Source organism: Nerophis ophidion, linkage group LG01 (assembly GCF_033978795.1).
Source record: "Nerophis ophidion isolate RoL-2023_Sa linkage group LG01, RoL_Noph_v1.0, whole genome shotgun sequence".
Lineage (NCBI taxonomy): Eukaryota > Metazoa > Chordata > Actinopteri > Syngnathiformes > Syngnathidae > Nerophis > Nerophis ophidion.
Genome location: NC_084611.1, coordinates 5,056,514 through 5,073,241, shown reverse-complemented (window position 1 = coordinate 5,073,241; position 16,728 = coordinate 5,056,514). Strand labels below are relative to the sequence as shown.

The following is a 16,728-nucleotide window of genomic DNA, read 5'->3' as shown; positions in this document are numbered from 1 at the left end:
CAAAAAACAAAAAAAACATGTTGGGTTAAATAAAACGTCTTTTTATGTATATAAATTTGATGGATAAATGTTTAAATGTAGTTTTCGACCATTTTAGGTTATCACTTGATTGCATTCTGGTTGTTAAAAGAAGAAATATTAACATGATTTTATTTTGAAAAATCTGCCGTAAATTCGGAAACGGAAGTTGCCCACTTTTGACGCATGGGCAAACGGGTCGAGCAGCGCGAAGACTTTGAAGGAAACAAGATGGCGGACGAACGGCGGGGGCTTCCTGAAAAGGTTTCAAATCTACCTTTAACATTTTTATAGATTCTCCTTTTTTTTTTCTTGAGCTCACGGAACGAAAGTTCAATTTGGAGCGGTGTTGTTTTACCTGAAGTGAAGATTGAAGACGTGATAGAAGATGGACGACTACTGCAATGCTAAGATGGCGACGTCATGTCAAAGAGAACATTCCAGCAAATCACCAACGGAGATAAAGACGGAAGATGAAGGTGAGTGACTTGAAGTTTTGTCATTTGAAAGCTGTTTGAATTTTAAGCCCTTTAAATCGAAATTAGCCAACTATGTTGAAGGATGTAAAGAAATAGCCGCCATGATTGTTAGCTTGAAGAAGGCATTGGAGTTCACATCAGAGGAGATGAAAGAATGCAAAAGTCAAATGAAGAAAGTGGAAGAGCAAAATATAAAATGATGTGAAAGAAGAGATGTTGTGGAAGAGTAAGAGATGTGCAGTGTGTGAAGAGAAGACTGGACCACATGTCTACATCAACCTGCAGAGGACTGCAGCTCATAAACAACAAGAATCATTTCATTATTGAAAAGTTCTCACCGCCCGGTTGTTAGCATAAAATTGGCAAAACAAATTTTTAAAGAGCGTCGGACTTTGTGAGACTTCTTCTGGACGCTACAATACGTCTTATTACTTTAAAGGGGAACATTATCACAATTTCAAAAGGGTTAAAAACAATAAAAATCAATTCCCAGGGGCTTGTTGTATTTTTTGAAGTTTTTTTTCAAAATTTTACCGGTCTCGGAATATCCCTAAATAAAGCTTTAAAGTGCCTTATTTTCGGCTCTCTGCGAAGACACTGGCCATTTCCCTGTGACGTCACACAGTGCTGCCAATGTAAACAAACAATGGGAATACCACAGCAAGATATAGCGACATTAGCTCGGATTCAAACTCGGATTTCAGCGACTCAAGCGATTCAACAGATTACGCATGTATTGAAACAGATGGTTGGAGTATGAAAATATTGAAGAAGAAACTGAAGCTATTGAGCGAATAGCTATTGACGCTATTCATAGCCATAGCATGGCCGAATAGCTGCGTTAGCATCGCCGGTAAAATGTGCGGACCAAAAGATCAGGACTTTCGCATCTTGTGACACTGGAGCAACTTAAATCCGTCGATTGGTAAGTGTTTTTTTTTTTCGCTTTAAATGTGGGTGGAAGGAAACGTAATATAGTTGCAAATGCATCTGCAGGTTATCCATACATCTCTGTGCCATGTCTGCTTTAGCACCGCCGGTAAATAGCATGTTAGCATCGATTAGCGTAGCATTTTAGCATCGATTAGCTGGCAGTCAAAATCAACAAAACTCACCTTTGTGATTTCGTTGACTATCGTTGCAAATGCATCTGCAGGTTATCCATACATCTCTGTGCCATGTCTGTCTTAGCATCGCCGGTCAAATGTGGAGACACTCTGGCACATTCAATGGGGGTCTGGCGGCAGATTTCTTGCCAGTGGTGCAACTTGAATCCCTCCCTGTTAGTGTTGTTACACCCTCCGACAACACACCGACGAGGCATGATGTCTCCAAGGTTCCAAAAAATAGTCAAAAAAACGGAAAATAACAGAGCTGAGACCCGGTGTTTGTAATGTGTTGAAAATGAAAATGGTGGGTGTGTTACCTCGGCGACGTCACATTCTGACGTCATCGCAAAAAGAGCGATAAACAGAAAGGCGTTTAATTCGCCAAAATTCACCCATTTAGAGTTCGGAAATCGGTTAAAAAATAGATGGTCTTTTTTCTGCACCATCAAGGTATATATTGACGCTTACATAGGTCTGCTGATAATGTTCCCCTTTAATGTTTTTTTACGGGGTGAAACAAGCCTCATTTTTAAAGAATGGCGGCTATTATTCTGTCGCAGCGAGCCACCACCATCAAGTACATGTAGAGGAAATGCTGGAAAGACCAGGTACAAGTTTGTTGTACAAAATAACAACTATATAACCGTACTCCATTTTTTTTTATAATATTATTAGTTGTTCAGCCCAAAACTTCACTATTCCATGTCTGAGCCGAGTCATGTTAAAGAGGGAACTGCACTTGTTTTGGAATGTTGCCTATTGTTCACAATCATTATGAGAGACAACAACACACGTCTTTGTTCTTTACAATTTTAAAGATGATTAAAAAGAATGCGTGGTAGTAGAAGTCACCTTTGTAGCCTTCAAAGCCTCTAAAACAACTTCAAAACCCTCCATCAACGTGTTATATACACTGCAAGTATATATATATATATATATATATATATATATATATATATATATATATATATATACATATACATACATATATATACTGTAGTAACAGCCACCTTCATAACACTATGTAATATGTAGAATATACACACTGCAATTACATGCGCGTGTGTGTGTATGTAGATGTATATGTACAGTATGTATGTATATGTATGTGTATGTATATGTGTATGTATGTATATTTCTGGGGATATGCTCTGGGCCTGCTGGTCAGTTGGGGGTCGGCGCCTCAGGCTACTGCATCCGGGCTGCATGTCTGGAGCTCCTGGGTCCCACCGTCCATCCCTTCCGGGTGCCCGTCTTGGTTGGGGGCCTGCTGGGTCTAGTTCCCTCATCCATTGTGGTAGCTTGGTGCTGCAGGGTATTCCGAGTTGCTGCGAGTCGGCCAGCTGCTGGGGTAGTGATCCTGTGTGTCAGCATGTCTGTGATCTTCTTTTAATTCTTTTTTTGTGTGTGTGTGTATATATGTATGTGTGTACATACAGTATATATGTATGTGTATGTATATATGTGAATGTGTGCATGTGAAGTGAATTAGTGAAGTGAATTATATTTATATAGCGCTTTTCTCAAGTGACTCAAAGCGCTTTACATAGTGACACCCAATATCTAAGTTACATTTAAACCAGTGTGGGTGGAACTGGGAGCAGGTGGGTAAAGTGTCTTGCCCAAGTACACAACAGCAGTAACTAGGATGGCACAAGCGGGAATCGAACCTGCAACCCTCAAGTTGCTGGCACGGCCACTCTACCAACCGAGTTATGTATGTATATATATGTGTGTATGTATATATGTATATATATGTATGTGTTTATATATGTGTGTATGTATGTATGTGTATATATATATGTATGTATATATGTGTATGTTTATATGTATGTGTGTATATATATATGTATGTATGTGTGTATATGTATATATATATATGTGTGTACATATATACTATATAATGTATATATAATCTATTTATTTTTTAATATATCAATTATTATGTTTTTTTGTTGTTATTTTTTTTTTTCTTCCCCCCCATAAGGGGGGAAACTCGACGGGGTGGTTGCTGGTTGTTCCATCTCCATCGTTGGGGTCCCTGCGGGTGGGGTGGTTGGTTCCCGCGGCCCTGCGCTGGGTGGTCCTGTGGCGGTCGACTTGGGAGGGGTGGCCTGGTGTGGGGGCTGGGGTCGTGGGGGCCCAGGTGCTGATGAGGCAGTGGCGGTCTTCCCGTCCGGTTGCGGGGAGTCTCTGGGTCCCCCCGGTGGGCGTCCCGCCTTTCTGCCCGTGTGGGGGGTGGTCTCTCGCTGGCTTGGGGTCTGGCTGTCCGCTGCTTCCGGGTGGCACGGTTGGCCTTAAGGCAACTTCTTGTACAGGTGCGGTAGAAAAAGGATGGATGGATTCAAATGCATGAGCATTTTTATATTTTTAACGTTATTTTTAACACTGTGATTACAAGTGGAATTATTCATTACTTATCGTGTTAAGCAGTGTCAGCTCAGATTTATCTGAGAGCCAGATGCAGTCATCAAAAGAGCCACATCTGGCTCTAGAGCCATAGGTTCCCTACCCCTGCCCTAGGGTAAACTGGGTAACACATGTCACACTGACAATGCTTAACTCATTGTTACTATAACAATCTACAAGATTAATATAGGTTTCCTCTCTCTCTTCCCCTCCAACTTTTGGTATTCCTTTTTTTATTTTTTATTTTTTTTTAATCTTTATCATTACGTATACATATTGTTGCATTTGAACAACTGTATTGTTGATAATAGAGGTAAACTATTGGTTTTGTTCATGATCAATAGCGCTTTTTCTATTGGTATTTGTATTGCTCCAGTTGTAGTGTGAAAATGCTCATTGTCATTTCTATATTATTATTTATTTCGCTAACTGCTTCTTTGCTATCACTTTTACGATCATACTTGTACATATCATATGTGCTTGAGTTCTTCTATTGTTTTTGTTGTTATTGTTGTGTTTGCTGTTGTTGTTTTTTGTCTCTCTGTCTTTTCCCCCTCTGTCTTTCTTTTTTTATCTTTCTATCCCGTCCTGCTCCAGCCCGGCTGCACCAAATAATAATTAAAATACATTTAATAAAGTCAAATTCAAATAAGGCAACAAAAGAAGTATCCTACACTTCTCTTATGTAAAGTAAATCTGAACAGCCGATAGGGGCATCTGCATCAACTATATGATTTGCCTGAGAAGCTGGACAGGACAAAAAACAAAACAAAACAATACATAAAATGTAGAATATGCACAGATAAGGTAAACAGGGAGTCCTCCAACTCCCACATTCCAACCACTCAAGACACTACACAGACATCTGCGGACACAAGAATACAAGCATAAAGAGTATAAATGAAATAACTCTTAAAGGGGAACATTATCACAATTTCAAAAGGGTTAAAACCAATAAAAATCCGTTCTCAGTGGCTTATTTTATTTGTTGAAGTTTTTTTCTAAATTTTACCCGTCCTGGAATATCCTTAAAAAAAGCTTTAAAGTGCTTGATGTTCGCTCTCTCGAAGCCACTGTCTATTTTCCTAGTGTGATGTCATACAGTGCTGCTAATGTAAACAAACAATGGCGAATAGCACAGCAAGATATAGTGACATTAGCTCGGATTCAGACTCGGATTTCAGCGGCTTAAGCGATTCAACAGATTACGCATGTATTGAAACAGATGGTTGGAGTATGGAGGCAGATAGCAAAAATGAAGTTGAAGAAGAAACTGAAGCTATTGAGCGAAAAGCTAGTGACGCTATTCGGCCATAGCATGGGTGTACCTAATGAAGTGGCCCATAGCAGGGCCGAATAGCTGCCTTAGCATCGCCGGTAAAATGTGCGGACCAAACGATCAGGACTTTTGCATCTTGTGACACTGGAGCAACTTAAATCCGTCGATTGGTAAGTGTTTTTTTCGCATTAAATGTGGGTGGAAGGAAACGTAATATAGTTGCAAATGTACATATAGCTAGCCTAAATAGCATGTTAGCATCGATTAGCTGGCAGTCACGCCGCGACCAAATATCTCTGATTAGCACATAAGTCAACAACATCAACAAAACTTACCTTTGTGATTTCGTTGACTTTATCGTTGCAAATAGATAGATAGATAGTACTTTATTTATTCCGTCAGGAGAGTTCCTTCAGGAAAATTACCATTTTCAGCACAATCCCATTCAAGATCAGACAAACATTACAGGGAGACAGAACAGGATCGCTGACGGGTCTGCCGGCTTCCAGCGCCCCTTACAAAAAAAAGATGACATACAGGTAAACAATGGGGGTGGGGGGGGGAAGAAAAAAAAAAATAGAAGATTAAAATAAAATTAAAAAATCGGTCTTAGCCTAGGCCCTGGAGTGGGGGTGCAGACTGAGGCCAAGGGGAAAAAAAACAAAAAAAAAATGCATCTGCAGGTTATCCATACATCTCTGTGCCATGTCTGTCATCGCCGGAAAAATGTGCAGACACTCGGGCACATTCAATGGGGGTCTGGCGGAAGACACTTTGGCATCTTGGGGCCAGTGGTGCAACTTGAATCCCTCCCTGTTAGTGTTGTTACACCCTCCGACAACACACCGACGAGGCATGATGTCTCCAAGGTTCCAAAAAATAGTGGAAAAAACAGAGCTGAGACTTGGTGTGTGTATGTTTGAAAAAATGAAAATGGCGCCTTTCTTACCTAGGCAGCGTCACGTTCTGACGTCATCGCTCTGAGAGCCATAAACAGAAACGTGTTTAATTCGCCAAAATTCACCGATTTAGAGTTCGGAAATTAAAAAAATACATGGTCTTTTTTTCTGCACCATCAAGGTACATATTGACGCTTACATAGGTCTGCTGATAATGTTCCCCTTTAAACACGTTTACATTCTCTACACCACATAGAACGAGACCATTTTTATATGCTAGAAAGCGGGAAAAACATTTTTATGTTCTTGTCCCTCATAATTAGAGACACTGATCCATCATCCTGGCAATGCACCAAATGAAGTCCATGAAACACTACACACACATGCAGTACATAGAAGAAAGTGTGTAGCGACTTCAAGGACAAAACATCTCAAGGATCATGTCTGAACTCAAGTATGCTTGTGTCCTTCAGACGTCCGGCAGCTGATTGGTCACTCAGAAGAACTCCCACCTCATGTGCAGAAGCAAGCGTGTTCATGGCCCCCACACATTAAAGAGGAAGATGAGGAATTCTGGATAACGCAGGGAAGTGATCTCAGCAAGTTGCCACTGACTGTTGTCTCTGTGAAGACTGAAGATGATGAAGAAAAACCACTGACTGGTCATCCAGAAGAACTTTCACTTCAGCCGCAAGGAGAGGGCTCCACTTTGAAGAAAGAGTGTCCATGCCCCCACCACCTTAAAGAGGAAGAGGAAGAACTCTGGATAACGGAGGAAGATGATCTCACCAAGCTACCACTGACTATTGTCTCTGTGAAGACTGAAGAGGATGAAGAGAAACCACAAGTAGACAACCTCTTAGCTCCACTATCAGACAGTGAGGCCGAAGAGGGCGATGAAGAACCTTCGAGCAGCGATACAGACTGTGAAGGTGATATGAGGACTCCTATTGACAACAAACATTTCAGCTGCTCAGTTTGTGCTAAAAGCTTTAATCATAAGAACACTTTGACCGGACACATGAGAACACACACAGGAGAAAAACCTTTCAACTGTACAGTTTGCGGCAGAAATTTTTCTCAAAAGACCAATTTGACAGCGCACATAAGAACGCACACAGGAGAGAAACCATTTAGTTGTCTAGTCTGCGGGAAATTGTTCTCTCAAAAGACCCATTTGAAAGAACACATGAAAACACACACTGACAACAAACACTCCGGAGGCTCTAAAAAGACGAGAGAGAAGCAATGTTTGAGCTGCTCAGTTTGCACTAGAAGCTTTGGTAATAACAGAAACTTGACCCAACACATGAGAACGCACACAGGAGAAAAACCGTTCGTTTGTCTTGTTTGCGGTAAAAAGTTTTCTCAAAAGCCCAATTTGACGCGACATACGAGAACGCACACAGGCGATAAACCATTTAATTGTTCAGTCTGTGGGAAGGTTTTCTCTTATAAGATTTATTTTACAGCCCACATGAGAACGCACACAGGAGAGAAGCCGTTTAATTGTTCGGTTTGTGGGCAAAAATTTTCTCAAAAGGCCAATTTGACAGCCCACCAAAGGACGCACACGGGAGAGAAACCGTTTAATTGTTCAGTTTGCGGCAAAACATTCTCGCGTAAAACCTTTCTGACCGCGCACATGAGGACACACACAGGGGAGAAACCATTTAATTGTCCGGTTTGCGGTCAACAGTTTTCTCTTAAGGCCCATTTGCCAGCACACATGAGAACACACACCGGGGAAAAGCCATTTAATTGTTCAGCTTGTGGTAAAAACTATTCCACCAGGCAAAATTTAAATCGACACGTAATGAAACACACTAAAGAAAAACACGTTTAGTTTATCGTTTTGTAGAACAAGATGGCAGACAAATACGCTTATGTTCAGATAGAAAAACACACACTCACAGGGATTAATATTCAGTTGTTCAGTATAGCTGCAGTCAAAGTAGCGTCTCGTTTGATCACATGAGGGAATCTGCTAGCATCAATTATTAGGTGACTTATTACATGTGATGTCACATTTTTATGATTTGACAATTTTTTGGAGCACAATACGGACAACTCAAGTGATGTTGAAGAACAGCAGCAACACAAATTTGACTGATTGAGAACAACATGGATGGTTTTTATCCTCACCTTCCTTTTGAATCACAGAAGTCTACCGTATTTTTCGGACTGTAAGGCCCACCTAAAATCCTTTCATTTTCTCAAATATCGACAGTGTGCCTTATAACCCGGTGTGCCTAATTCTATTGGTGAAATGACAAGTGTCACCAGTAGATGGCAGTCACACATAAGAGAGACTGCAATGTGACGCCAGTAAACAACATCAAAAATGTAAATTTTCCATTGAGAATAAAGAATATAACATATGGCACTCAAAAATCCGTCAAAATGTTTTAGTAGGACTTTGATGCCACATTGTTTGATGGATTGTCAGCCCATTACGGCTACCTTAGTCAATGATGTGTGTATAAGGACCGCATAATGGCACCCGTTAGCAGACATATTATCTGACTGTTAGTATCACAATATTATGCAAGAGCAACTTTTCTTACCTTCTGGCACCTGCTGATCTGTATTTGAGATCTGCATAAGCCCTGAAAATGTGCGCACGTCCGCCACTGTAGTCCGTGTCGATGCCATAGTCAATAAGCTTCGTCTTTGTTTGTGTTTAGTACATACTTGCCAACCCTCACGGATTTTCCGGGAGACTCCCGAAGTTCAGCGCCTCTCCCGAAAACCTCCCGGGACAAATTTTCTCCTGAAAATCTCCCGAAATTCAGTCAGAGCTGGAGGCCACGCCCCCTCAAGCTCCATGAGAACCGACTCAGCAATGTTGTGACCCTCTTAAACAGGACAATACTGCCATCTACTGTACATAGAATAGAATACAATGTACTATAGATAAATAGATAGACAGATAGTACTTTATTGATTCCTTCAGGAAAATTAAAATTCCAGCAGCAGTGTACAGAGTTGAGATCAATTTTAAAAAAGTAAAAAGTAAATAATGGGGGTTTAAATGGAAACAAAATAGAGAAATATTACAATAAGAATAAAAAATTAAAAGCAACAATGGGAATAAAATTACTGATCCCTGGGGGATATTCAGCACCACAGTTCGCTCACAATAAAAAATGATAATAATAAATATTAATTATATATACAATATATAATATATGAATAATATAAATATATTCTACATATATTCTACATTTAAGTGCAGTCAAGGAACATATGCATTAGGGAGTCTGTTCTGAAGCCCACAGTAAAGAGACGTAACTTCATCACGTCACCTGGTTATTGACTCCAACCCAATATATTACACGGTCGACGAGCAAAATGAAGAAGTACGCTTGCAAGTTCCAAAACGAATGGAAACAAGAATTTCAGTCTATCCAGGAGAGTTTGCAGCGCAGCATCGTTCACAACCCAGTATTATGGCCCACCTCGCAAATTGAAGACCCGATGGTGTATCTTATGCTGGGACAAAGATGGCTATGTTGATAACTGGAAACAACATCCCTTCTCATTTGCGGATGTCTACAACAAATCCGTGAAGGTTATGTTCCCGGATTCGGAGATCGCTCGTCAATAAGCAAATGGCAGAACAAAGGTTACTCAAATAGTGAAAGGTAAGTGTTGTTGTTTTTTTTTTAGTAACCAACAAGCACAGTACAGTTAGTGGAACAACTGTGTTTTTATTACTGTGTATTTGATAGGTGATGTCGGAAATTCAACTATTTCTTTCATTTATCTATACAATAAAATAAATATATATAGCTAGAATTCACTGAAAGTAAAGTATTTCATACATATATATATATATTCATATATATACGAAATATATATGAAATACTCTCGTTGGTGAATTATACTACTCCCCTCTTAACCACGCCCCCCGCCCCAACCACGCCTCCCCCCCACCCCCCACCTCCCGAAATCGGAGGTCTCAAGGTTGGCGAGTATGGTTTAGTATATTTCTACATAGTAAACAGATAATATTAGGGTAAGAGTGTATTTACTAAAAAGTAAGTAAATGAAGTACAAAGCAATGACAGACAAAGTGATACAATTTGAAAAATAAAGTGTACCGAGTTTTTTATCAAAAGTCTGACTTTTGTCCGCAATGTCCAACAATCAGAAAGTGGTCTTCTCAGTAAATGATTTTTACTGTTTTTAACCCTTTTGAAATTGTGATAATGTTCCTCTTTAAAGAAAGATGCTGATTAGGAGATCCTTCATCATGCAGCAACGTTTAAGGTTATATGAATAAACAATGAAGTAACTGCAATATGTTAGTTTAAAAAAGAAACTTTGTTCTGTCTTGTTTGTAGAATTTATTCAGAATATATGTAAAACCAGTGTTTACTAAAGACCTACTGAAATGAGATGTTCTTATTCAAACGGGGATAGCAGGTCCATTCTATGTCTCATACTTGATCATTTCGCGATATTGCCATATTTTTGCTGAAAGGATTTAGTAGAGAACATCCACGATAAAGTTTGCGACTTTCGGTGCTAAGAGAAAAGCCCTGCCTCAACCGTAAGTCGCAGACGATGACGTCACAAGTGTGGGGGCTGCTCACATATTCACATTGATTTTAATGGGAGCCTCCAACAAAAAGTGCTATTCGGACTGAGAAAACCACAATTTCCTCATTAATTTGAGCAAGGATGAAAGATTCGTGTTTGAGGATATTGATAGTGACGGACTAGAAAAAAAACAAAAACAAAACGTGATTGCATTGGGACGGATTCTGAAGTTTTTAAACACATTAACTAGGATAATTCTGGGAAATCCCTTATCTTTCTACTGTGTTGCTAGTGTTTTAGTGAGTTTTATAGTACCTGATAGTCGGACGTGTGTCTCCACGAGTGTGTTGACGCCAATGTCTCAGGGGAGTCGACGGCAGCTTCATGGACGGCAGAAGCTCAGCTTTTCTCCGGTAAGAAGCGACTTTTTAACCACAATTTTCTCACCGAAACCTGCTGGTTGACATGTGGTCGGGATCCATCTTCTATTGATCCACAGTAAAGTTTCACCTCCGGGAATTTTAAACAAGGAATCACCGTGTGTTTGTGTGGCTAAAGGCTAAAGCTTCCCAACTCCATCTTTCTACTTTGAATTCTCCAAAATTAATTGAACAAATTGCAAAGGATTCAGTAACACAGGTCTCCAAAATACTGTGTAATTATGCCGTTAAAGCAGACGACTTTTAGCTGTGTGTGTTTGCAGCGCTCATACTTCCTAAAAACCCGTGACGTCTTGCGTGCACGCAAGGGCGTGGAATTGGGTAGGGACGCTAGGGACACGTCCCTACCAACATCCAGCCGCTACTGTGTAGTCACTATCAATACAAGCGCTGCCCGTAATGTTTAGTAAGTGATTATGGCACAGAAAGGGTTAATCAATCAATCAATCAATGTTTACTTATATAGCCCTAAATCACTAGTGTCTCAAAGGGCTGCACAAAGCACCACGACATCCTCGGTAGGCCCACATAAGGGCAAGGAAAACTCACACCCAGTGGGACGTCGGTGACAATAATGACCCAAATGTCGGTCTCTGCTAGAAGTCCCGCCTGCAACCTAAATATCGCTCCCTGATTGGTTGTTGGTTTCATGCTTACTTACGTGTGATTGGCTGTCACTCCTTCTGCTTGTAAAAGCTAGCCTACATGCTAGTTGCTAGCGACCGGACGAGAGGCGGTGCAACTGTTAGTGTAAGTTGTTAACATGTTCGGCATTTGTTGTTCCTGGCACACGGTAGCTAAATGGATTTTAATATCGGTGCTGTGATTTACATTGTGTTTGTGTCTGTTTGCGTGCGTGTGTGCTGTAGGTTTTGAAGGATGTCAATGAAAAGAAAACTGGATATAAGAGACTTCTTTAGGAGTCAAACTGTAAGTTACTTCGAGGGTGTATAGAGGCTCAACAATATTGAACAATTCAACGATATATCACTCCGGTCACGCCCCTTAGAGTGCTATAATGAGCATATACCATGGACTGGAGTGATATATTGCTTCTATAAAACGGTTACCAATAAAGGCAATATGAAATAGGAATACTCAATCAATTTAATGTAGTTTTATTCAACCAGAAATACATATTATCTAATAAAATAGCCTCACTGTGGAAAAAACAGTCCCACTTATCCAGACGTTAGCTCCAAATTAGCGCTGCATCTCGTCTTTTCCTCCGCTTTGTTTCAGGTGAAAGTCAATGCTCAGTCCCCTTTACCATTGTCAACCCTCCCCGGAGGTGAAAGTTAACCTTAAACATGTGAATTTAACTACTTTAGTCCGTTTTTTACCATCGTAAAAACATCAGCTGTCTTTTACTACGAACTGCAACAGTCCGTTGTCATGGATACATGACAACAACTTCCATTCATAGCAGTCATGCGTGCCTGAGGCGGAGTGATAGCCTGCGCTGTGATAAGGCTTTAGAATATTTAAACCGCGGTTAACAGCCAATCAGATCGCCGGATTTCACCTTTCCGTTTTATTTTATGAATTAATTTATAGTTTCATGTATTTGTGTAGAAGTGAGCAACGGTTTGAAAATACCAATGAACAAAACTTTGCGGTGGAAATACAATAAAACCTCACTAGATGATCATGTGATTTTACAATGCTAAAATATAATTAATTAATCCATCCATCCATCCATCATCTTCCGCTTATCCGAGGTCGGGTCGCGGGGGCAGCAGCCTAAGCAGGGAAGCCCAGACTTCCCTATCTCCAGCCACTTCGTCTAGCTCTTCCCGGGGGATCCCGAGGCGTTCCCAGGCCAGCCGGGAGACATAGTCTTTCCAACGTGTCCTGGGTCTTCCCCGTGGCCTCCTACCAGCTGGACGTGCCCTAAACACATCCCTAGGGAGGCGTTCGGGTGGCATCCTGACCAGATGCCCGAACCACCTCATCTGGCTCCTCTCGATGTGGAGGAGCAGCGGCTTTACGTTGAGCTCCTCCCGGATGACAGAGCTTCTCACCCTATCTCTAAGGGAGAGACCCGCCACCCGGCGGAGGAAACTCATTTCGGCCGCTTGTACCCGTGATCTTATCCTTTCGGTCATGACCCAAAGCTCATGACCATAGGTGAGGATGGGAACGTAGATCGACCGGTAAATTGAGAGCTTTGCCTTCCGGCTCAGCTCCTTCTTCACCACAACGGATCGATACAACGTCCGCATTACTGAAGACGCCGCACCGATCCGCCTGTCGATCTCACGATCCACTCTTCCCCCACTCGTGAACAAGACTCCTAGGTACTTGAACTCCTCCACTTGGGGCAGGGTCTCCTCCCCAACCCGGAGATGGCACTCCACCCTTTTCCGGGCGAGAACCATGGACTCGGACTTGGAGGTGCTGATTCTCATTCCGGTCGCTTCACACTCGGCTGCGAACCGATCCAGTGAGAGCTGAAGATCCCGGCCAGATGAAGCCATCAGGACTACATCATCTGCAAAAAGCAGAGACCTAATCCCGTGGCCACCAAACCGGAACCCCTCAACGCCTTGACTGCGCCTAGAAATTATGTCCATAAAAGTTATGAACAGAATCGGTGACAAAGGACAGCCTTGGCGGAGTCCAACCTTCACTGGAAATGTGTCCGACTTACTGCCAGCAATGCGGACCAAGCTCTGGCACTGATCATACAGGGAGCGGACCGCCACAATAAGACATTCCGATACCCCATATTCTCTGAGCACTCCCCACAGGACTTCCCGAGGGACACGGTCGAATGCCTTCTCCAAGTCCACAAAGCACATGTAGACTGGTTGGGCAAACTCCCATGCACCCTCAAGAACCCTGCCGAGAGTATAGAGCTGGTCCACAGTTCCACGACCAGGACGAAAACCACACTGTTCCTCCTGAATCCGAGGTTCGACTATCCGGCGAAGCCTCCTCTCCAGTACACCTGAATAAACCTTACCGGGAAGGCTGAGGAGTGTGATCCCACGATAGTTGGAACACACCCTCCGGTCCCCCTTCTTAAAGAGAGGGACCACCACCCCGGTCTGCCAATCCAGAGGTACCGCCCCCGATGTCCACGCGATGCTGCAGAGTCTTGTCAACCAAGACAGCCCCACAGCATCCAGAGCCTTAAGGAACTCCGGGCGGATCTCATCCACCCCCGGGGCCTTTCCGCCGAGGAGCTTTTTAACTACCTCAGCGACCTCAGCCCCAGAAATAGGAGAGTCCACTACAGATTCCCCAGGCACCGCTTCCTCAAAGAAAGACGTGTTGGTGGGATTGAGGAGGTCTTCGAAGTATTCCCTCCACCGATCCACAACATCCGCAGTCGAAGTCAGCAGAACACCATCCGCACCATACACGGTGTTGATAGTGCACTGCTTCCCCTTCCTGAGGCGCCGTATGGTGGTCCAGAATCGCTTCGAAGCCGTCCGGAAGTCGTTTTCCATGGCTTCCCCGAACTCTTCCCATGTCCGAGTTTTTGCCTCCGCGACCGCTAAAGCTGCACACCGCTTGGCCCGTCGGTACCCGTCCACTGCCTCCGGAGTCCTATGAGCCAAAAGAACCCGATAGGACTCCTTCTTCAGCTTGACGGCATCCCTCACTGCTGGTGTCCACCAACGGGTTCTGGGATTACCGCCACGACAGGCACCAACAACCTTGCGGCCACAGCTCCAATCAGCCGCCTCGACAATAGAGGTTCGGAACATGGTCCACTCGGACTCAATGTCCCGCACCTCCCTTGTGACATGTTCAAAGTTCTCCCGGAGGTGTGAATTGAAACTCTCTCTGACAGGAGACTCTGCCAGACGTTCCCAGCAGACCCTCACAATGCGCTTGGGCCTGCCAGGTCTGTCCGGCATCCTCCCCCACCATCGCAGCCAACTCACCACCAGGTGGTGATCGGTAGAAAGCTCCGCCCCTCTCTTCACCCGAGTGTCCAAAACATGAGGCCGCAAATCCGATGACACAACTACAAAGTCGATCATGGAACTGCGGCCTAGGGTGTCCTGGTGCCAAGTGCACATATGGACACCCTTATGTTTGAACATGGTGTTTGTTATCGACAAACTGTGACGAGCACAAAAGTCCAATAACAAAACACCACTCGGGTTTAGATCCGGGCGACCATTCTTCCCAATCACGCCTCTCCAGGTTTCACTGTCGTTGCCAACATGAGCGTTGAAGTCTCCCAGTAGGACAAGGGAATCACCCGGAGGAGCACTTTCCAGTACTCCCTCGAGTGTACCCAAAAAGGGTGGGTATTCTGAACTGCTGTTTGGTGCGTAAGCACAAACAACAGTCAGGACCCGTCCCCCCACCCGAAGGCGAAGGGAAGCTACCCTCTCGTCCACTGGGTTGAACTCAAACGTACAGGCTTTGAGCCGGGGGGAAACCAGAATTGCCACCCCAGCCCGTCGCCTCTCACTGCCGGCAACGCCAGAGTGGAAGAGGGTCCAGTCCCTCTCGAGAGAACTGGTTCCAGAGCCCTTGCTGTGCGTTGAGGTGAGTCCGACTATATCCAGCCGGAACTTCTCTACCTCGCGCACTAGCTCAGGCTCCTTCCCCCCCAGTGAGGTGACGTTCCACGTCCCAAGAGCTAGCTTCTGTAGCCGAGGATCGGACCGCCAAGTGCCCTGCCTTCGGCTGCCGCCCAGCTCACAATGCACCCGACCTCTATGGCCCCTCCTATGAGTGGTGAGCCCATTGGAGGGATGACCCACGTTGCCTCTTCGGGCTGTGCCCGGCCGGGCCCCATGGGAACAGGCCCGACCACCAGGCGCTCGCCATCGTGCCCCAACTCCGGGCCTGGCTCCAGAGCGGGGCCCCGGTGACCCACGTCCGGGCGAGGGAAATCTGGGTTCATTTCGTTGTAATGCCATAGAAGTCTTTGAGCTGCTCTTTGTCTGATCACTCACCTAGGACCTGTTTGTCTTGGGAGACCCTACCAGGGGGCATGAAAACCCCCAGACAACATAGCTCCTAGGATCATTGGGACACGCAAACTCCTCTACCACGGTAAGGTAGCAGCTCAGAGAGGAGTAATTAATTAATATTAAGTAATATTCATATTTAGTAAAAGCCTTTTTGCTCAGGCAGTAACTCTATGGTCATCGTCCTTAATGTATCTGTCATGCATCAACATATTTTTTGGTAAGGTATTAGTGACAAACATATTTACAGTACAAAAGCAGCAATAGAAAGAAGTAGATGAAGGGAAAAATTGTGAGTGATTTAAACACAAGTTGGGGGAAAAATTATTACAGTTCATTTATGTTTATTTACAATGTTGTATTGCATTATTGTATTTCTGGTGATGTTGATGGACAGTAGGCTATGTTGATTGACAGTATGATGCACAGTTGCACTACACTAAAAAGTAAAGATGAGAACTCTTCCAAGTTGTCTCCTTTGCGTACATTTTAGTTGCTTTACTCCATAACATCTGCATGACTTGAAATTATGATTGCTAATGTAAAAAAAAAAACAAAAAAAAAACTTTCAGAGTGCTGCCTTGGAGCACTTTTGTGTCCCCAC

General features: G+C 43.4%; 1 protein-coding gene across 1 annotated transcript; it reads left to right on the top strand.

Annotated features, from left to right (window-relative positions):
• The first annotated feature begins 220 nt into the window (after window positions 1-220).
• Window positions 221-9,325, top strand: LOC133550665 (zinc finger protein OZF-like). Its single transcript, XM_061896650.1, has 2 exons — window positions 221-497; window positions 6,667-9,325. Exons 1-2 carry the CDS (start codon window positions 407-409, stop codon window positions 8,037-8,039), a joined length of 1,464 nt encoding a protein of 487 aa, XP_061752634.1. The 5' UTR covers window positions 221-406; the 3' UTR covers window positions 8,040-9,325.
• Window positions 9,326-16,728: the final 7,403 nt, after the last annotated feature.

Coding starts and splice junctions, on each gene's coding strand:
- LOC133550665 (XM_061896650.1), top strand. CDS start 407: ATGGACGACTACTGCAATGCTAAGATGGCGACGTCATGTCAAAGAGAA. Junction 498..6,666: donor GATAAAGACGGAAGATGAAG/GTGAGTGACTTG, acceptor TGTGTCCTTCAG/ACGTCCGGCAGCTGATTGGT.